This window comes from Polypterus senegalus, chromosome 1, assembly GCF_016835505.1.
Source record: "Polypterus senegalus isolate Bchr_013 chromosome 1, ASM1683550v1, whole genome shotgun sequence".
In the NCBI taxonomy this organism is placed as follows: domain Eukaryota; kingdom Metazoa; phylum Chordata; class Cladistia; order Polypteriformes; family Polypteridae; genus Polypterus; species Polypterus senegalus.
In genome coordinates, this window is record NC_053154.1 from 199,847,463 (window position 1) to 199,870,872 (window position 23,410).

General features: G+C 35.6%; 1 protein-coding gene across 1 annotated transcript in view; it reads right to left on the minus strand.

Annotated features, from left to right (window-relative positions):
• Nucleotides 1-23,410, minus strand: part of pdia7 (protein disulfide isomerase family A, member 7) — a 61,765-nt gene that overhangs the window by 2,773 nt on the left and 35,582 nt on the right. The window contains exons 8-11 of the mRNA XM_039766937.1: nt 22,399-22,581; nt 14,162-14,270; nt 9,901-10,029; nt 4,724-4,803 (exon numbers count right to left, since the gene is read on the minus strand). Of these exons, the coding sequence (XP_039622871.1) occupies nt 4,724-4,803; nt 9,901-10,029; nt 14,162-14,270; nt 22,399-22,581 (501 nt within the window). The remainder of the gene's footprint in view (nt 1-4,723; nt 4,804-9,900; nt 10,030-14,161; nt 14,271-22,398; nt 22,582-23,410) is intronic.

The window sequence follows — 23,410 nt, forward strand, 5'->3', positions numbered from 1 at the left end:
AGTTTTGCATTTGTAAAGATGTGATATTAAAATTATATTTTGAATATAGGACTAGTTTTGACAAGACCTATATACTGTATTTCAAAATCTCCAATTTGCTCAGTCCTCCAAAATATTACCTGAACTTCTTCCATCTATCAATTACACTCTATGGTGACTTACTGTACATATATAGTGTTCTGTGGAGGAATATTTCTTAAAAGTTCTATTTGCTTCCATAATGGCTAACACTGTATAACACACTACTGTACTACTACTAAAGTTTGTGAAATTTGAACTTAATCGCCTTTATTTTGTGCCCCTATTGTCTTGTTGAAAAACTAATTTTAAAGTCAGCAGCTTTTTCTATCTTTCTTATCATCTTGACATTTTTAAACAATTCTATTATGTCAGCTTTCTACCTTTCTTTGAATCTTCTCTAAAGACGCAACTCTTTCAGTCTTCTGGGGCAAAAATGTTGCGTATGCCCATTTCCATGCTCACATCATGATGTCTAAAAACTAAACTTGGTGTAAAGCCACACACATTTTCACGCTAGTTCAATCTATGGCGTACACAATAGCAATGTTATTGTTCCAGTGTGGTTTCCCTTTCTTTTTTAGATCCACATCCCCGATGCGGCTTTATCAAATACACTGAAATTAACTACATATTGGTTATTATTTTAAGGCATCTGATTGTAATTAACCGGTAATAATATAATGGTCCACGGAATGGCCAAACTATTCTAAATACCATAGCTGCTTTAGCGTTGTTACTCTCACTGCACCACTCAGAGTATTTATCCCACTGTATCGGAGTGTGGAATCACAGCTCTACAGCAGCTGATCGGAAACAGAATTATTGGTATACAGCATCTAGCACACGCTGCATCAGCCATGCACACAGTCGGTTTGTACTTCTCCCAAACAGCAAATGCTTCAGAGCCTTTCCTGTAGGGACCTCGCGGTTCAGAAACAGTTTCATCCCAAGAACTATAAACGCACTCAATCAGTCAATACAGAGCCACTTTATAAGGCATGTATTTACATATGATGACGATATAATTTTTAAGAGGAAATGCAGTATGTTTATTACAGTATGCAGATAAAATTTTAACAATTTAAATAATCTATATTATAAATAATTAAACATGTGTGGACACAGTGTCGCAACGCTAGCGACGAGCTGGGGCCTAATTCAGGGATTGTTCCTGCCTTGCGCTGTATGCTTGATGAAACTGGTGCAACCCCGGATAGATAGATGGATAGAATAATTAAACATGTACTACGAAGATATTTAAATGTTCGTCAAAAATTTTGAAGAAACAGCATTCTCAGCTTACAGATGGCTTTACGTCTAATACAGAACTGATTGTGTGGCGATTAGTTACTTGGAGAAAGAAAAAGAACACATAGAAATTGGGGGTTAGTACGTTTGAGAGAGACAGTACTGCTGCAATAAACTGTTTCATCAAAGGTCAGACATGACGCAGCAAGCATCTTGCGGGAAGCAGGAACAATCTCTGGATGGGGCACCAGTTTGTCACTATCACTGCGCCACCATGTTCCCACATTTAAAACATGCTTTAATTTCTTTCACCACGAAAATGATATCAGGTATACATCTTAGTATCTAAATTGTTCAGCAAGCCATGATATCATGAATGCAATGTATTCTGTGTCCTGTCGGAGGAAGAGAAAGCCTGTTGTGATGGACAGCTGGCAGCTCATCCCGGCCAACACATCCAAGACGCTAGATGGCGTCTTCCTTGCAGCATGGAGGTGCCTTGGATTCCCGCAGGGCACGATGAGAGATGGAGCTCGGCTTTACAGCCCTTCTGGGTGCAATCATATGATGCTGCAGGGGGACGGGGGGATTTTTATTTTCCCTGTAGCTCAAGTACTCAAGTCACGGGGATGGAAGAACAGAAGTAATTCCGGGCTGAAGAAAAATGTAATTCTTCATCTGACTCGGAAGTGCTGACAAGTCACGTGAACAGAAGAGGAGAATCATTTCCGGGTCAAGAATTATATAAAGGACAAGGGGAGACCCAGCAAGCTGAGCCAGAGTTGGGAGGGAGTTTGACAGAGCTTCTGGGAGAAGAGAATTGTAGTATTATATTTGTGATTATTGATTTGTTGTGGAGGTTGTGGTGCTTTGTGCACTTTATTTAAGAAAATAATTAAAAATCAACTTCTTGGTGATTTTACCCTATGTCCTGCGTACTGTCTGTTGGGAAAAAGGTGGGCAATAGTGCCACCAATGGTCCATCTACTTACACCGTTTAAGAAGCACGTAGTGATTCACACACACAGCACATTGAATGCTTTGTGTTTTGTATGCGTTCTTCTATGTGCTACTTTAGTTATGATGGGATTTGAGAAACTAGTAAATTAAATGATTTTAAGATGAAGTTTATGACGTTCTACTTTAATGACAAAATAAACTACATGATTAAAGTGGAAAGTTCAAGATTAAAGTTGACATTTTGAGCTTTTTTTTCCCCCACATTGCCCCTATTTCTTTTTTCTTTTCTCTGTACCCTAATAAGCTTCCATATGACACTAAGACGGTGGGTTATGATTCGCCTTTTCACTGCGACTTTGATATCTGACAACTTCTTTTTTTATTTCAGGCACTGTGCGTCTTTGTGAACTTGAGCTTTTGAGTTTCTCTGACACTTTGTCACTTGATCAACTTCCTTTTGTTGTTTATACCACTGTTTAAAACAAACAAATAGTATGTTTTTCCTTTCCTCAACTTGGTATTCGCTGAAATTCTTCTATTTTCCCCCGTGCTTTTGCCATTGTCTTCTCAAAGAATGCTGAACTTAAGGGCTATTTATATTGATTAGCATATTCAAAGAGGCATAATTCTGGGAGGAGACGGGGCGAAACGACAGGCGCGTGCACGTATATTAAATTTTAATGCTAACCAGGAATTATGGAGCGGAAGAGCGCAAAAGTTGCCTTATGCACAGATTTATGCATCTGGATTTTTTTGTGTGTACACAAATTTCCGCTTTTGTCTGTATGCCATGTTTTAGTGTGAATTCTATGCACAATGTTATGCATGAGGCCCCTGGTGTTTATGATGCGCTGCTTCTCCAGAAAGTATGTTTTTCTGAATTCGACTTAGATTCCCCATTTTTTTATCATTAGGCACAGCTTTTACCTGTAGATCCCCTTCACAATTAACATTATTTTAAAATACTCAGTATGATTTTAGAATGGAAATATATGCTAGTAATGGACTGGCATCATGCCCAGAGTTGGTTTCTGCAACCAAATGTTGCCAAGTTAGGCTCAGGCCATCACATGAGACTGTTTTGGAGTTAGCAGGTTTAAAAACAGATTGGAAAATTTTAAATCACATTTCAGTTTATTGAAATCAAACACTGCATAATCTGTAGGGACAAATGTTTAATTTTTAATTAAGACAAAACAGTAATAACATTGTGATTAATAATGCATCAGCTTTAACCATGAAACCTCTCTACTTTCACATACTATATACTACAAGAGACAAATTGTTAGATTTTATCATTGTACAAGTCCACAAGAAGCAAGCTACTAAATTAAAACATCCAAAATCTGGAGGCTAATATTCAGTTGTAACAAAAACAAGCCTTCTACACTCTTGGCCAATTTGTGAGTGTCCTTATCTGAAGTTAAAGTCATATTACATATACACATTTTGAACTGTAACAGAAACACAGGTATAATTTATTACAAAAAGGTATAAAAAAAAGCTTTAAAAGTGTTGCATGACTACTGACTGCTACATTTGGTCAAGAAGAATTGAGATTCATGGTTATGCCTATGTCTCTGTTTATTATATTGTAAAATAATAAAATGGGTCACTTTAATGTAAAACTTTACTATAAATGGGGCAGTTTCTAAAACAAATGTTTATATGCTGTGGATTGTATTTGAAACAGAAAATGTTACTAAAATTAACTCCTTAGTATAATAAACACTTAAGACATTTTAACAGTAATGATCAATTAAAATATGCAAGAAAGTATATTTTGCTGCCCCTCAGGCATAAAAAAGTTAAAGAAAAAAAAAAAGGAAAAAAGAGTGTAAACAAATCAATAAAATTACAAATTAAAACCATTACCATATATACTCACTTATAAATCAGTCTTGAAATTAGATCTACAAAATAAAACACTGAACCAAAGACCAATATTTTCTACAAAGGACACCTTGGTGACCGCAAGATATGCGGTTTTAACAGTAAGACCAGATTTCACATGTTGTCTCCATTTGTATACTAACCATTCATTCATTTTGTAGGTTTACTTTTTCCAATACTGAGTCACATGGAGCCGGTGCCTGCTGTTGGCAGTGACACATGCAAGACAGAAACCAGTCCTAGATCGGATGTACAGATTCATGAGCACTAAATCTGGAGTTGGCAAATAACCTAAAATGCATATATTTCGGATGTTGAAAACAATGGGAGTGCAAGGGAAAATCCACATGGTAATGGCAAATGCAAAAACTGTACAGTGATTGGGCTAAATACTTGTTTCAGAATTATGGAACCGTGGAGCATGAGCAGTAGTCATGGCATCACCATTTTACCTTGTACCTTAAGCAGCTTACATATAAAAAAAAATAAGACAATAAAACAATGTGTTGAAAGGTACTATAAATATCACAGAAAAGAGTTTTAATCATCAAAAAGAAGTTTAGGGATATTGGACTGAAATGTGACAAAGCAAACAACTTACCCTTGAACATCATAGTTAGAAGGGATATCATTTGCTGTGGCATCCATCTTTGCAATTATAATATTTGGATCATTTGCCAACTAAAAGAAAACAAAAATAGTGACATTAAGTTGCATAAAATAAACGGTTCTATAAGTTGTAGATGGAGTAGAGACACAAACTTGCAGTCTGTAGCTAAAAATCTTCCTATAGTACATGAGAAAGGACATCCTCACTTGTCTCTCACTTTCCTGTATATAGCATCTTTCACAGAGCAAAAAATTACAAGGCAATTAATTCTCTATTACATAAATCAAAAGACGTCAAACAGCAAGAGCATTCGAATCAAATGGGGTATTTACATATTAGAAAGAGTGTGCAAAAGTAAAAATTGAACTGAAACATGTTGCAGTATTGCACATATCAATTGACAATATCACAGCAGAGCTGGCATTAGGAAAGCAGATAGTTCTAAAGGGAACATTTAAAAAATAGGAAAAGAATAAAGAGGGAAAAAAAGTTTTTTATATAATTATATAAAGGAGCCACATTGAAAACCACAGGAAGAAGTGTTTACTCTCTTTTAAAAGTTCGGTACAGGATAAGCAATGATAAGAAACATACTAGGATGCTGGAACTGAAATCCTACTAATTCAGCATTTGAACTTAGAAAACAATTAAATACTGATCAGAACATCAGTGTCAATCAAATGGAGAGGTGATATGTTCCAAGGTTATTATAGTTTTGCCTTTTTATATTAGTATTTATTTCTATATTTTTTCTGACCTTACTTGAAAATTCAGTTTAGTTTTCCTTCATCGTGTATTTTTAGTTTTAGTTTAGTTTTTATTTTACAAAGACATTTATATTTTATTTTCATATATATTAGTTTCAGTTTTAGTTTTAGTAATTATAGTATGGTTAAAGAGCTACAGTACTATGGAGTTTAGTTTTTGTCTCACAATACGACAGAACTGTACACTTAACGGGTATGGATATGAGTTTAATGTTAGTGGAAGCTTACTACACTATATGGCACAGTTTAATATTTGGTTTTGTTTTTATCTGATAAAAAGCAAAATCAACACCAGGTACTGAATATAAACAATTTTACACAATTTTATAATTTTAAAAATATTTTCTATGTCATTTGTGCTGAACAAATCTGTGCTGACTGTTGGCATTTTTTTCCTTTTCCTTTCATTGCCCAGAATGGGCTAATTTGTAATGAACTTTAGGTGAATTTTAAGGTGTGAGGATTTTTTTTACTCTAAATGTCTACAGCACACCACATATCCTGCTCCAATGACAATGTGCTTATGATGAATGCCTTCAATATTTCATTCAAAAATCTCAAACACTGGGTTTGTTATTTTCTACCAGCCATATTGGTCTCTGATTCCATCTCAAGCATACACAATTTATAGGCAGCATTTTGCACCTGCAGGCCTGGAAAGATATAAAAAAATAAGAAAAGAGATTCCACTGTGTTCTGACAGGTGTGACCATGAAAATCACAGGGGTTAAGTTAGAACAAGGCTGTTAGGCTTGAATGAGAGAAACAAAGAAAAACAAGCATGTATTGTGAAGGTTAGGGGCAGTGAAACTTGAATAGCCCACCATAAGAACAGTAAACCCTTAATGAGCAGAGCAAGAGTAGGTGATAGATGTATAGGGGGGCACAAAATGACAGAGACAGCATCTGAGATTAAGAACAATATATACATTATCTAAACCTGTTTATCCAGAGAAGGATCACAGGAACCTGAAGCCTACCCAAGCAGGTTTGGATGCAAGGCAGGAAAAATCCCTGGTATGCGATATGTATGATATGGCTGATGTTAAGAACAAAAAGAATAGGATATTTCAACTATCTGATTTGAGAGAGAGAGAGAGAAACATTGAAAAAATGGGGACAGATATTTTAAAACTTAAGATAATATGAAGCAAAAAAGATAAATTAATAAATATAATGCAAAAACACAGTAGTATGTTTAGCTTTACATCACTTGGCAGACTCTCTTTGCCTACCTATGTGTAGTTTAGTAGAGATGTGGCCAACTCAGGAATTTTACAAGGTTTGTATCACTTCGTTGTTAAACAACATTTTCAAACCAAAAGTGATTGGTCAGCAACAATATGCTGATCTTATATGTTGATATTGTCAGTCTCTTGATCAGTGCCGTTTTATTTTCAAAAATCAGGAGTGGTCTCCCCTAGACTTTCTCGTGTACTCAGATATGGGGATGGATATTTTAGGAGTAAACCACAAGACATTACAGAACCATTAACAACAAATCAAATGAAATCAATAATATATTGAAAAATCATTATAAAAGTAAACTTGAATTAAATCGGACTCTGCAGCTGCATGAATATAAAAAAAAAAAAAAAAAAACGAGTATGTATTCAGGTAAAGTACCACCTACAGTTAATGGATTTGGCCCAAACATTAATACAGATCTACAATTCTGGTGTAACAACCACATGCCGAATTTCATCCATCTATCTAGTTGCGTTTTTGAGATATCGTGTTTATACACACACACATACACACACAGACATAATTCCAAATAATGGTATTTTCGGACTTAAGGAGTTCTAAAATGTCAAGATTCATCAAATTTTCGAGGTCGAATTTTTTTTTCCATGATTAGTATACTTTCTCTTGACTTTGTATACTTGGAGTGCAAAGTGGCAGGTGAATTACTGTCAACAAAAAAAGGCACCTGAGAAATAAACTGAAACGTTACTTACTCGTGATTTTTCTGTCCATACAGTAAAGTTTTTGTTGAGCAGCACATTCCGATTTCACGAGTCTGAATTACATCTTGATATACAACAAGTGCAAAAAAAGGCGGCATGTAAATTGCTTTCTATTCCACAGGCTTTACATGCGTATTCTGTGTGAACAGTCGCCGTTCACTGGATGAATACATGCGGGCGGCTCATGAGGGATGACTTTCAGTTTTAGAATTACAAGTTATAAGGGTTAAAAACTAACAGCAAGAAAATTAATTAAAAAACGAAAACTAAAATTATGTTTAGTAAATTATTATTTTATTTCAGTTAGTCTTTCCAGCTACTTTAATAGTTTCATTTAGTTTTAGTTTTTCATTTCAATTTTGTTAATTATTTTATTTCAGTTTACGAAAATGTTTTTTAATAATAGTTTCAGTTTTGATTTTAGTTTTCGTTAACTATAATAACCTTGGTATGTTCACTGTGTAAACCTATTATTTATTCTGTTAGGAAGATTAATGAGAATAAAATTTACAGTAATCCCACTAAAATGCAATAAAGGTATGAGGGTTTGTACATTAGTTGAAGTTTATGTTTATGCCCTGGCAATAGTCCATAATTTATAGAAAGACCATTTTGACTATTGTTATGAAGTGGCATTCAAAGTGCTATTGAAAATAATCATAATGCCAGTGATTACAGATAATGGGGTCAGTTTTGCAGGAACCCCAAAAAAAAAAAAACAGTGCAAACGCTACCATTATATTACAAAAAACTAGCAGATATGATATTAAGATAAAAAATTGATTTGAATGTAGTACAACAATATACACAGAGTACCACAAAAATAATAAATGTATTAATTAATAAAAACACCACCTATGTTAGAACATATTAAATAATTTACCTAGAACTGGCCATTTGGCCCAACAAAGATCATCACACATTGCCCAAGGGAAAAACAACAACAAAAAATACAGCATAGAAGTACCTGATTATTAAAGTAAATGTTTTAAGAAAAAGTACTAAAAAGCTCAAAAGACAGTCAAGGAAACAGTTTTCAAATTATAAGACAAACCAAACTTTGGAAAACTAACTCCAAATCAAGGATGACATGGTAAAGAGACTCAATTCAGGCCAATGCAATTCAGGACATCCTAATTCCTTATATGCAGCTTGAATTATTTAATTGTAATTGTCTTTATTAAATACATTTGCTATTCTCTTGTTATTAGAAGATTTTCTAATTTTGCAGAAGTATGATTTGGAAAAAATGTTTCAGTTTGCTGGATTACAAAGCTTGAAGAATTTCCTAAACAAGGTCTAATTAACTAAACATATATTCAACAGTCACCCTTATTGAAGGTGACTTTCATCATCATCAGAATAAACATGTATTTTTTAATTTGTAATATAGGCAGGTTAAGTGAGTTGCACAGGGTTGCTTGTTTAGTGAAGGGCAGGGACTGACTAAACTTGTGGTTTAAAGTCCAATATCCTACCCATTATACCACAAGCCTACCTATGTGATAAAATATTTCATTTTGTATATAAATACGATTAAAGAAAGGCATACTTTTGCCCTGTAAAAAACAACTTTTCTGCAGTCATGTGTTGTCACAACCTGACCTTACCAGGGGAGATAGATCATTGACAGGATACCTTAGGGGCAGCAGTCACTTCTCAGGTGGGACCCTGCTGTCTTACAGAGAAAGCACAGACAAATTAGAGGCTTCCTGAGACAACTGGCCATTTAAGGAGTATCGAAGGTCCAGGACTACTGGCATATCAAGCACTGAAAAAAAAAAGGTCCATCCAAAACACTTCATTGGAGTTTGCAGCAGCCTTAAAGGTATGAATGTTAGACTCAGGGTAAGAGACGGAAACAAGAATTTCTTGGCTTCTAAGTTAAAGAGTGTGGGATGAAGGAAAGATAAGAGAAGGAGGTATGGAACTGGGCAAATGGATACCTCTCCACTAGGAACAAGAGGAATCCTAGCCTCTATATTGGTAGATCCATGAGGGCATAAAATGTGTTCAATGGGTTGTGTTCTATTTGTTTCTCCATTTGCAATACCTTTCTTCATATTGTGTTAATGAAAACCCTTTGATATATACTTATGGCCTAGCACAATTTCACTTTGAGTCAAAGAAAGACAAACAGATGCCCTTTACATAAGGCAAATAGGATAGAGACCAAAAAGGTGCATAATTCATATGCTGAAACAAGATAATACATTTTCTGCAAATAGGCACATGTGCATTTGAACAGTTGCCTCTCAACTGAAAAGTCTACATGTTAAAAATTCCAGCAATAATATCACTGGTAAATTGAGATAAAGTACACCATTCTTGGTTTGGAGAGGACATTGTTTCAGTTAGTGGAGTCAGTGCAACAAGTATAGATGTGCCTAGAACCCAGCACATGATAGGCTGTGACTCTAAATGCCATTACCTGCTGACCTAACTCAATATACTTTGGCTCCAGATTTTTGCAGTGTCCACACCATGGGGCATAAAACTCAATTAGAACATCTTTGGATTGATCATTAACTATTTCATCAAAGGTCTCTGCAACTACCACCTGAAAAAAATGCAATAAGAACATTGATGTATGATATGTATTAGCACAATACAACATAACAATTACTACATAACAATTACTACTAAATAATACCACAGTTCTAATTGAATTTTTCAAAAAATAATAAAACCAATAAGCAACAATTTCTAGTACTGTATACATTTAAACCATACATAGCCATAGCATACTGTATATACTACATTATTATTATATACTATATTATACACAATGTACTCGCAGAGTACAGTGCCAAAGCCTTAGGCTTGTTTTTACAGCTATTTATCAACCAGGAAGTCTTTTATTTTCTTATGAAAACACTATATACTATTACAACACACACAAATTAACACTGGCACAAGTGTGTGGCCTCCCATAGAATGCAAACTGAAGTAATTTACTTTGGTACACTGCTGTACAATTTTTCAAGTAGTCCTGAGTAAATTCTTCTACGTGTTTTGCAGGATTGGAAACAACACTTCTTAGGTTTGGTTACTTTTTTGTGGTTTTCACTTAAGTTAGATCGTGGGCAGGATTCTGAGAGGGGCAGCCTAAACCTATCTGTATATTAGTATCCATCTGCAGACCTTGGCCCCAAGCAGGATTTATTTGTGTGTACAATGTTTTGGGGTTGTTATTGTGCTGACAGAATAATTTGTTTAAGCATACAGCATACTTTCACAGCAGTCATCATTCCATCAATTTTGATCAGATCCCTCACACTACTGGATGAAGTACATGCCTAGACCTTAACAGTGCCACCACCATGGTTCTCTGAAGATTGCAGATGGGCAACAATGTTCTTCTTCCCAAGTCTTACTCTGATATACTTGAGGCTTTATAAACCAAAATGTTTTAATGTGGACTCATTGCTCCAAGAGATTTTCTGCTGCTGGTTGCTGGTCCATGGTTTATGGTCTTTCACATAATTAATTTTTTGGCTTATTGAGTTTCTGCAAGGATGACTTCTCAGGTGCAAAACTTCCTACACGATCATTTCTTTTAAGCAAAGTGTACTTTTTGGCTGTGTCTGATGCTAATCAAGTACTTAACTGGATGATCTTCCCTCCCTTTAAAAAATGATGCTTAGTAATAGTAATATTTTAAAATAAGTTCATGAAGCATAGAGAATTTATTAATTTAGGTATGTTTAAAAGCTGTAAAATTTTTATGCCGTTTGGCTTGCTCTCTCTCTCAAGGGTGGGGATCGATCTGTTCTTAACTCTATTTTTCTTTTTGTAAAAACTTGATTGCTTTGTATGGAGTGCAATAAAATTAATAAAAATAAAAAAAAATGATGCTTAAGTACTGTTCATCAGAAGCAGACGGCTTTTTCGGTCTTCCATTATGTTTTCTGTCTTTAATTTGCCCAATGTTTTCAAATTTACTTATGACAGCTTGAACACCACAACTTGAAAATCTGGTTTGGTATTCTGCAGCCTCGTTGATATAAAACTATAATTTCAGTCTGTCAAGCATGTTAGTTAGTCATTTCCAGACCTTTCCCTGAGACACTAGAGTAACTGTAGGCATGATCCAGTATGTCCATTTATAAATTAAAATTGCACCACTAGCACACCTGCCTCAGCTAATTAACACCTCATTTAATTTGATTCAGATGTGTTGTTCATGAAATTAAAAAAATAAATAAACTTGGAATGGCTGGGCTGCCTCAAGGAAAGATTTGGGAACGAAACCTGACTTTTCAATATATTTTTTGGAAATACAAGGCTTACTGTGTTATTTCTGATACCACTGTTCATTTGTATTTACTCTAATGTTATATAGTGTTTTCATTAGTAAATAAGCACTTACTGTCTAGATAACTACTTCCATGGGTGGCTGAAATCTTTTGTACTGTATGTATAAACCATATAAATACCTTGTTTATGTTTATTAATAGTGCAGCTCTATTTGTGTATTCATTCATTTAATTAAATGTAGTGTTTTCCATTATTATTTTATCACTTGCATCAGATCCCTGTATCAGTACACAGCTTCTAAATTACTTAAATTTTTCTAGTTTTCATTAATAGACAGTTTTTATAAATATTTTACATTTATGTAAACAACAGTAAGTTTGAATTGTGTCAATTAAAGGCTTTAAAGCTATGCAACAGTTCATAGTGAAACATGTAATTTAATACAACATACTGTACATGGTGAGCAGTTTCATACTTTTAAGCTATGATGAAAAGTGTAATTACTTAAGTATAAATGTTTGACCCATGTAATTACGTATGTGTAAAATTTCACTTCTGGACATATAGACAATTATAGCCATGTATGTTGTAATTTGTGAAGGTTATTAAGCGGCAGACAGGCAGCCTATAGAAAAGCAACAATATGTTAAAACTGGCATATGAGCAAGAAAGAAAAAAGAGACAAGTGTAAATCAAACAGGAAAATCCAAAATGCACATATTGGCATGAAATATGAGAAATCGCATAAAAAGCACAGAAGATGAGAACAAACATATGTGCCGTTAGATGGGTATTGGGACAATGGGTCAACTGCCTCATCAATCCCATAGTTATGCCAGAGAAAAGCTGTGCTAGTAAAACTGAGTTGAAAAGTCCACACCAGATGTGTTTGAGTCTGTACATTGATAAATGCAATTTGGAAAGACATATCTCTTGGCCTGCCAGCCTAATCGATAGTGACCGTGACAGGAAAATCACTCCCATAATTCATAAACATTAACATTTAATTTAGGTCCCTTAAATAAACTGGCTAGGTCATTATTATCACAACATCTGATGAAATGGATATATACCGATCACATTTAAATATTGGCCATGATTGGACTTTACTGTGTTAAATGCCAGGCATGTCAATTTAACCAAAAAATAAGCTTAAAATATATTTTAACTGAAGTTAAAAATTCTAGATGTTACATGTACATTTGTGTGTGTTTTGTATACTTTTGTATACTATTATGGTAATAGCAGCAAAAGGAAAAAACAAACGCCAACCCTCTAAACAAAATAACAAATCATAGCAGTAATTGGGCAACTGATATGTAAATATCTCATGCAGATACACCCTATGAAAAGGAAGCACCTGCACTGCTCTCTTGACTACAGTCTAGAACTGACAACTACTTGACTTAATCTCTGTTACAATAGTGAGCCATAAAATCAGCCATGAAAAGAATCTTAAATACTTGTGAGCCCCGTAAGCTGGCACCACACTTCAGTACCTTACTATCAATATTTTACTTGTGGCGAGTCAGCATAGCATGATTTGTTTACAAGTGAGTCAATATTGCAGCTTGATAGTAATAAAATACATTAGCAGATACTGTATTTGCCAAGTTTTAAATGAAAGCTTTAAGACCATTTGGAAGGCTTTTACATTTTGATTTTGAATTAAATCAGTCTTTTGGAATGCATACAAAGTTACAGGGATGCTGACATGTTGAGAGTTTAGTTTTACTATTTATGCATGTCTCTCCTATGCTACTCCATTTGGAGTATTATTACTATTGTTATTGTGGTGGTTGTTTTTGTTTTTATGAAAATGAAGCAGTAGAAATACAAATTCATGCAAAGAATTTAAATCAATCTTGTTATTCCAAAAAACATGAATATTTCTGATAAATTGAAAATGCAAAACAACTCAAAGTAATCTGTAATGTCCTTCAACAATTTTGCTCAGCTTTGTCATAGACCAGGCTCCTTTAAAACCATCAATTTGTAATGCTATGTTTAAATACAAAATTTACTATAGTCCTCCTCTACTGAAATATTTTTAATATCAATGGCAAATCTCTAAACTCTAGCAGCAGGTGTTGCCAATGGTAGGCTGTTAAATGCACTCAAATTATACATTTTTTGCCAACCCCTGTTTATGAGAAGTTGATACCCATAACAATAAATTTAACTCAATAGACAAGCACAAGCTGAATATGTAGCCTAATTACAAGGTCTGTGCTGCTTGTACTTTGAGAGAAGCATAGTTTCAAGGCACCACATGCAAAAAAGAAAAATGATTTAAGAGTTTAATGCAAATTGCTTACACATATAAAAATAAAAAAAAGTGTCCATCTTTGATTAACTATGAATTTCAATTATCTAGAATCATTCAACTAAGAAATACTTCAAAACACTGTAAATTTTATATTATGCTGTACCTTGACAGGTCCATCATTTTTCTCTGGTATTGGTTCAGATTTCACGTATCTCTTTAAATTTTTGGCAAAGTAATCCTCCACAAAATGCTCTAGAGCGAGCCCATCACGCCTGCAAGAGATTAAATGAACACAATATTTCTTTTTGTGCTTAGTCTCTGTGTACTGTATAAATTGTTTGATAAATTTATGGCTAAACCAGTTTTTATTTTTGGGTGAGAAGTGACAGAGGTCAATAGATCCTATGTTATTTTTTTCAATTACACCATTGTAAATGAAAAAAAATGAATAGTTGAAAGGTTACCAGGTTATCAACTGCAACACTTGGGTGAAAAACAGCACTTGGTAATGTTACATATTTTTTATTCCTAGCAACAAATTCTCAGAATGAAAAACATGTTGGAGACCTGGACAGAGAAAGCACACCACCATGAAAATGGGCATAGAAAGTGCCCAACACTGAAAATAACCAGCAAGAACTCATGCTGATACAGCATGGAAATAAATATAGTCTAAATGTAAGCTCTAAGATAGCAACTCCCGTGAGGGTGTAAGAAGCACCAATAAAAGCAGAGAACATCTTTAGACTAAAGTTTCAAAAGCAGGGCGGTAATGCAGTCTGCAAAAGGACTATGGCAAGATATGCGAGGTGGTCTGGAATTGGTATTTTATATAAGTCAGACACAGAAGTTTACTTTAACTTTTGTTTCTTTTGTGTCACCTATTTTAAACTAAACAATTTATATTTTATATTGCAATTTATAAGAAATTTTATTTATATATTTGGGTGGAATGCCCATACTTGTTTCATTCACTTATTTCCAGGATAGGGATATGATGGTGTATTACAAAGTACTGCTACCATACAATTCCAAGAAACTGGATATGAATCCCAGGCCTGGTTATTGCTTAAATAGAGTGTGTGCATGTGCATCTGCACGACTGTGCACTGGAATAGATTGGCACCCTATCTTGAGTTTGGTTCTGCTTTGTGCCAAATGCTCTTGAGTTGAACTTTCCCTGCCCTGAATGAGACAGAATTGGCTTGAAACGGTTGGATTCCATGTTAGAGTAATCAACCTGAACCATGAAGTACTTTTATTTATTTATACATAAACTGATAAATTCATACACACTTCTATACACAAGCCCCAACACACATGTACAACTATAGACCCATCCATCCATAAAGTATAAGTCTATACCAACAAAGAAAGGTGAAAAGTAGGAAGTAATCCTTTATGGAGTAAATATCAGTTAATTAAAACATATAGAAACCCAGGTATTGAAACCCCACCCCACCCCCCCCAATCCTGTAGAGAATCTAAGTCATTAAAACATATGTCGGTTTTAATAAACGTTATAGACTAAGATTATTAGATATACCTTACCAGTCAAGCAGGACAACAGCTGTGCAGTATCTATATGTTCAATTGTTTATTTGTTCTGTGCTTTAATTTCATAGTACATTGAATTTGCCAGGTTTTTTTTCCCTAAGCAAGCCTCTTTTCTTATTTTGCAATTTTAGTAGTGGCTTGTTTACTGACGTTCAATCCTTCAAACCTGAAGCTAAAAGTCTTTAATAGATTGAGAAAATTTTGTCACAGAGGTAAATCAACAGCTCAACAGATAGATTCACACACACCAGAATGAATAAAAAGGAAGAAAGTAAAAAAAAAAAAAAAAAAAGTACCTCACTTCAAGGGTTAATGAATCCTAAATAAATTTGAAAACTTGATTAGTCAAATTAGGGGTGAGCATTCTTTCCAAAAAATCATATCACAATCCTTTTAACACAAAATCACGATCCACAATCTGAATTGCAATCTATCTTTTCAATGTGGCATACTCTTAAGAGAATATCCAGACTCAAACTCATCAAGACCTAAGTAACACTTTATTTTAAATATCAAACAAAGTTGAATTCAATTGTTCTCTCGTTTGCTAGCTAAGTGGAGTTAAGGAACGCGCGCCAAAGCTGGCAAGTGAGTAAGGAAGACTCCTCCCTTCGGCCCACTGCCTTTTTCTTGGATTCACGCAAATAAATCAGTACCACAAGTGAAATATGATACATAGCGAAATCAAGCAGAATGTTCAAGCACATTATAGGAAAAAAAGGAAAAAAAAAAAAATGATCTAATTCCGTTAAGTAGTTCTCTCATTCTCTAGCTAAGAGAATGTAAGGTACACCCCGAGGCAGGCACGCAAGTGAGAAAGGCCCCGCCCCGTCCCTTCAGCCCGCTGCTTGTGTCTCAGATTTGTGCAATAAATCCGTACTGCAAGTGAACTATGATACATAGCGCAATGAGAGAAGTCACAAAATCAACTTGAATGTTCAAGCTAATTATAGAAGTAGTAGGGAAAAAAAAAAAACGATCTAAATCTGTAGTTCTCTTGTGAAAAGCAGATGGACATACAGACATTGGATTTTATATATTATATATTAGTAAACCTTCAAAATAATGTGCAGTTAAAGTCTCAACAGCACTCCCAGCATTTCTGGAGCTTAGTAGAGCCAGATAACTATAAGAATCTTCACCAGGCAGCTCTGAAAATGTCTGCTTTGTTTGGTTCTACATACCTCTGTGAGTCTGCCTTTTCTGACATGAATGTCATGAAATCAAAGTTCAGAACAATACTGACAGATGAACATTTAAATGGCTCCATAAGAGTAAACGTAAGTGGCTACACTCCACCATACACCTCTCGTTGACTCCATGCAGTGCCAGTCATCTGGCTAAAAAACACATTACACATGCAACTGGACATGTGAATACTCTTGTGAAGTGAAACAGTGACATGTGACAAAATGACAAATGAGTAAGTAATATCTGTGTATTTTTAACTGCACTGTTTTGTTTTGACAGCATTCAAGTTTTAATTTAATAGGGTGACATACACTAGAAAATGCATACAAGACATACAAAATGCACTTGCAGGTGAACTAAATATTTTTCGTGATGTTTTAATGCAAACTGTGAGTTGCGGACACCAACACTTTGTAAATGTTTAGGCAAAACAAGCTTATTCAGTTTGTTTAAGTTGAAATAAGCTATGAGAATAAACGTTAGAAAACATGAGTAGCTCTCAACCATTTTCTTTTGATAAAAGTAGCTCTCAGGGGAAAAAAAGGTTGGAGACCCCTAGTAAAAAGGAACCCCAGTAGTGTATTCATTGTTAGTGTGTCAGAGAGAAAGGATGTGCAGTATTGTTTATAATATTAAATTTATGGCACTATTCTCTCACTACTAGCTCCAGAGGGTCCAAAGTGTGTCCCATAACTAAGCCTGCCCTTTTAATTAGCTTGTAGATTCAGGCTTGTACAGTATGTGAAGGATGTCATTACTCACATTAAAGGAATGCAGTCTCCTAAGAAAAAAAGGAGCTTACTCTGCTCTTTTTTAAAGAGCTTATCTGTGACATGAGACCATCTAACATGTCATTGATGTGGTCCCCCAAGTACCTGTAGTAGTGTACTAAATCCCCATCCACAACCTGAATAGCGATATGGCGTAGAGAATTTTTGGTGCAGAAAAAGTCAATAACCAGCTTTGCTGATTTTAACTGGCAGAAAATTCTTTCTGCACAAAGAAATAAAGATCTCCACCCTACTCCTATACCATGTCTCATCCCCTTGATCAATATATTGTTGCGAACATCCACATAAAAGACCCAGATAATCCATATTCTCATCCACATTCAGGTGCCGGTCATAAAATTAGAATATCAGAACTTTCATTAGTTGTCAGTTATAATCATCAAAATTAAAATAAATAAACATTTGAAATACATCAGTCTGTGTGTAATGAATGAATCTAATATACAAGTTTCACTTTTTGAATGGAATTACTGAAATAAATCAACTTTGTCATGATATTCTAATTTTATGACCGGCACTTGTATATATCTTTGAGCTTATCCCAAAAGGGGGCGGGGGTTGGGGTTATACTGTATGGTACTGAAGGCACTACAGAAGTCAAAAAAACTAATTCTCACACTGCTGCTGCCAAATTTAGAATAAGCCTTGTGGAGCAGATAGATAATTGCATTCTCCACACCAATTTTTGTCTGATAAGCAAACTGCAGTGGGTCCAGGTGGTCTACCTGAAGAGGACTCCAGGACCAGTGTAAGTGTCCAAGGTCTTTATGATGTCAGACATACCTGCTCACTGCTCTGTAGTTATTAGGTGCCTTCTTTGGAAAAGTAACAATTCAGGATGTTTACCACAACAGTGGAACTTTCTGGAGGCTTAGGGACAGACTGAATAGGTGACAGAGAACACCACAAAGTTGGTCAGCACGGGCCTTAAGAATTGGAGTACATACTCCATCTGGTCCCATATATTTTCCTGTATGCAGCCTCTTCAGTTGTCTCCTCACTTGGTTTTCAGTTATGGTAAGCCCAAACTGATGATCACAGGTGGACTCATCACAGACAATTCATCTGAAGTAGTAGGAGCTGTTGATGTATTATGGATAGTATAGGAGGACTGGTCATTGGAAGAGGGAAGCACTGGGTAGGGAAAATCTATTAAAAAACTGGTTTAGGGCATTAGCTTTGTCCACAACTCCTTTTAGCAACTGCGTCCTGTATTGCTCAAGTCCAGTAATTATGCCCAGTCCATTCCAGACATCTTTCATGTTATTCTACGTAAATCTGTTTTCTATTTTAGCCTTGTCAGCTTTCCTTAACTCATGTTTTTCTTTAGCACTCATTGGACATCCTTCACGGCTTCTTTGTTAAGAAATTTGAAGTTATTTTCTTATTCAGGGGACTTTTTAGCTCTTTAGTAATTCATGGCTTGTTTTTTGTAAACAAAACACTATTTTTAAGGGTAACACAGTGTGGACAAAAAATATAGGCTTTGATGCAATGACCGAGTCCCTCTATATCATCCCTACGTGAGTCGCACATCATTTCCCTGTCTATCATTTGTAAGAGGTCGTTCAAAGCCATTTCAGCCTCCACTTCCTCATTATTGTGGTGATAACAGTTTGCCATCAAATAACAGGCCTAGTTAGGAAAACGATGAATTAGGTTGTGGTCAGATCTGTCCAAAGGTGCCAGAAGTTTACACTTAAAGGCATCTTTAAAATTTGAATAGAGCAGGTCCAGTTTATTATTTCCTCAAGTGGAATATGACACAAACAGACAAAAGTTTGTCATTGTTCCTTTCAAAGTCATATTATGGATTCACCACATATATAGCTGCAATCATAATAAATCATCATTAAAGTGTTAATGGCAGAGTGAATCATTTCCATTCCTGAGTCACTATTTGCATAGGGAGGAATATAAACATTAATAAGGATTATGTAACTTATATCCCTTTGGCAAATAACTTGACAAATTCTGACAGACAGAATTTCAATGTCTGAATTCCAAACTATGGTATTAACTGTAATATGCTCCCTTTTACACCCAATTCCTCATTCACATTAGTCTCAAGGAGTTCCTCAGTGCTCTGTCCTTGGCCCTCTGCTCTTCTGTATCTACAATATATGCTTCCCCTTGGCCATATTATCTGTAGCTTAAAAGTGTAACTTCAGAGCTTTCTCAGTTCACAACTTGCCTTGAAATTAAAACCTGGATAGAACATAGCTAAACCCTAAAGTGCAACTTTAGTAAATAAGCTCTTTTGTTTGACCTCAGGTTCGCTTCCCAAGTCCTCCCTGCATGGAGTTTGCATGTTCTCCCTGTGTCTGCACGAGTTTCCTCTGGGTACTCCGGTTTCCTCCCACAGTCCAAATACATTCAGGTTAGGTGCATTGGCGATTCTAAATTGTCCCTAGTGTGTGTTTGATCTGTGTGTGTGTGTGTGTGTGTGTGTCCTGCGGTGGGCTGCCACCCTGCCCAGGGTTTGTTTCCTGCCTTGCACCCTGTGTTGGCTGGGAGTGGCTCCAGCAGACCCCTGTGACCCTGTAGTTAGGATATAGTGGGTTGGATAATGGATGGATGGATGTTTAGTCTCAGTTATTGGAGATGGATGTGAAGGGGGGAGCTCGGTTATCAGTGGTGTTATTTTACCCTTTTTAACCATACAGGTCATAAAATGAATAATAACAAATATCATATATACCTATGTCTCTGTTTTTGTTTTTTTTTTTTTGACATCATGGATCATAAGGTGCATACTAATTCAGCGTGAGCAGGAACACTCAATAAAACTGAATAAAAAAAAAAAATCAAGTGACGATGAGATATGAAGAAGGCAGATTCACCAGCGTTTGTGTGTCAGCTTTTATCCCTCCAGATTTGAGATGTCCAGTTCCATTGCTCAAAACACCACTCACATCTACAGTTATTCCCAGTTTCAAAAAAAAACTAACAGCGTCAGATCCCTAGGGTGGTAGGATGTATTGTGATAATGACTGAGAGAATAAAAGTGAAAAAAATGGCAACTTATACAAGTCCAGTAAATGTACACCGTCTGCTACAGACTCAAACCAAATGTATGTGTGTACTGTATAAATATTAACAATAAGAGCAGCTCAATACTGAAAACGGCAAATATAGGAGGCAGTCATGATCGAACCAGGGACTCTTGATTACAAGTCAGCAAATCTTACCACTACACCACAGAAGCTGTTGCCTTTTCCTTGAACCTTTTGTGAAAGTGTTTATTTGATCTTTAGACTTCAGGCTTCATACATTATATAGTTTATGCCTACATTTTGTCATTTACTACTAAAATATGAAAAACGTTTCTGTTTTAAAAATGTGTTTACACAGATTATTGTAGAAACTGAACTGAAATGCATGTGTTCCAAATAACAATCTATTATTTTCACTCTAAAACTCCAGCACTTCACTCCCAGATAATCAAGGCATGAGCTGGGAGAACTTTGTGCATGTTCTTTCGGCGGTGGGGGGTTGATAGAATAGCAGGCTGCTTGCTGCTTGTCTTCATCAGCACCTTTACAGGACAAAAGACACTGGAGGAGAGGTGCGAATGGATTTAAAGTGGGTCGGATCTACAAGTTTTTTCGTAGGCTCTGGTAATTCTAGTATTAATGTCAGTTCTTTTGATGGATCGTGTCACAAACGTTTATGCATATTTTGTAGTTTATGTATATTTTCATGAATATAGCTGCTCACTCTTTCAAGCGTACATTGAGTTATACACTAACATCATCAAGCTGAACAGCAGATCGCACACCCAGCACCAACGACAATATATCATACCCCTTTAACATTCGTCCACTGATGCTGTCGAATGCCAATCTGATGCTACACAGTGCATGGCAAACCAGTTCTAAATCCTTTTCACCCTGATTCTTGTGGCAGCATGCCGCCCTCTCTGTGTTCGCACCAACAGTTCTTCTGGTACAATGAAAATGAGATGCCTTGGCGCTCACAAATGCAGCACAACCAGTTGATTAGGGAAGTATTTAATATGCCCTGCTTATATTTTCCTCAGTATCTATGCTTTTAGGTGTTGCAGACATAAGGTAGACTCCTGGTCCTCTTTGAACAGGCTACTAACTAGGGAGAGGTCTTGAAAGACAGTTGAGATGAGCTGGTGCCTGGATTTGTGTTGAGTGGAGGCATTCAATAAATTTTAAATCCATTTAAAATAAGTTTATCTGATTTCTAATGGCTACTATCAGTGACATACCAGAAGCCAGATAAATCTAATCTTAATCAAGACTAGTAACTAGTAAAACAAGTTCAGAAACAAAAAGAAAAAAGAGAGAGAACATAGAACTTCTATAAAAAGGCTACCTTTCCAAAAGTCTTTTCTTCACAGTTCAATGTGACACTTGCTTACTTGAACCACTGTCCTGTAAGGCACCTATCACACAAGCTGATGACGGTCTTTTGATTCTGTTGTGGCTTTGGGTCTGCCAGAGATTTGAAGTTTCTTTTCATAGTACAAGAAACTGCACTCACTAACATATTGGCTTTCTTTGTAACTTCTCAGAAGAGTAGGTCTATACTTGTATAGGTTTATAATGGTCTGTAAACCAATAAAGAACTACTTAAGAACTTATGTTAGGAAGAATGTCCATTGTGTGCTGGTCAGTCTTTTGATCTGAAACCCCTGCAGCTTTTGTTTTTTTCTCCAGTTTTTTTTTTCTGTCCACTTAGGCCATCTAACCTTACCACTGGATTCACACTTGGAAACTTAAAAAAAATATTTTATATAATAATCTATATTTAAGAACTCTACTTCTCTTAATTGCATATCTACAAATAAATGATACATATTTTACCAATAAATGAATGTTAAACTCACGTGAATTCATCTTGCATGATGTATTTTTCACCAGTGAGGGTCTTTATTACAACCACTGGTAACTCACCAGTAGTGTCCTCCACCCCAAATTCTGATAGCTCCTCAGCAAATTCCTGACGATCTGCAACAGCAAAGCTTAGGGTCCTGCCTTCAGAAACAAACTTAGAGGCTACTTTCATTACCCTTAAATAGAAACAAGAAAAAAAAACAAATAAATAAAAAATCAATCAATCCATTTATCAACCAGTATTTACTTCATGTGTTTGCAATATCAGCTTCTAGGGAGGAAAGTTACCAAAAGAACTAACACAAAAACCATGCACACAAAATAGTAGTTTTCAAAAGGCATGGTTATAAGGAGACCAAAATGGATTTGAGGACTTCAATGTTTCTTTTTCTTTTGTAACTGTTTTGTCTTTATGAATATCTTTTATTATGTTAGACACTTCCTGTGTGGCTTTCAGAAAATGATCCTGGATTACGCTTGACTGTGCCTAGCAAGACTCTTGTGTTAAAAGGAGGATGGTACTTTCTGACCATTTTCCATTTTCTTTATGTCAGACTGGGTACAGAACAGAGGGACAGTGCAAAGGCAGTGGCTTCACTGCAAAGTTTGGCAGTTATAAAATACAGAAAATTCTAATTATTTAAATATACATTAATGGTAGCACAGACACAGTAATTAGCCCACTGCCTCACAATGTTAGGAATTAAGGTTCCAACTTGACCATCTTCTATGTACAGTTCACAGATTTACCTTGTATCTCTTGTTAAATTTTACTGGGCACTTCAGTTTTCCTTCCTTCCATCAAAAGGTATAATGACTGGTAACTTTTAATTCTAAACTGGTGCAGTGTATGATATATTGGCACCAAAACAGACTGACACACTGTCCATTGTTTGTTCCTGTATTTACTGGGGCAACTCTAATGCTTCAGTGCCAATTCCTGAAGCATCCTTGGATCAAATCCTGTGCCTGTATGTTCTTCCTATGTCTGCACAAATTTTAATC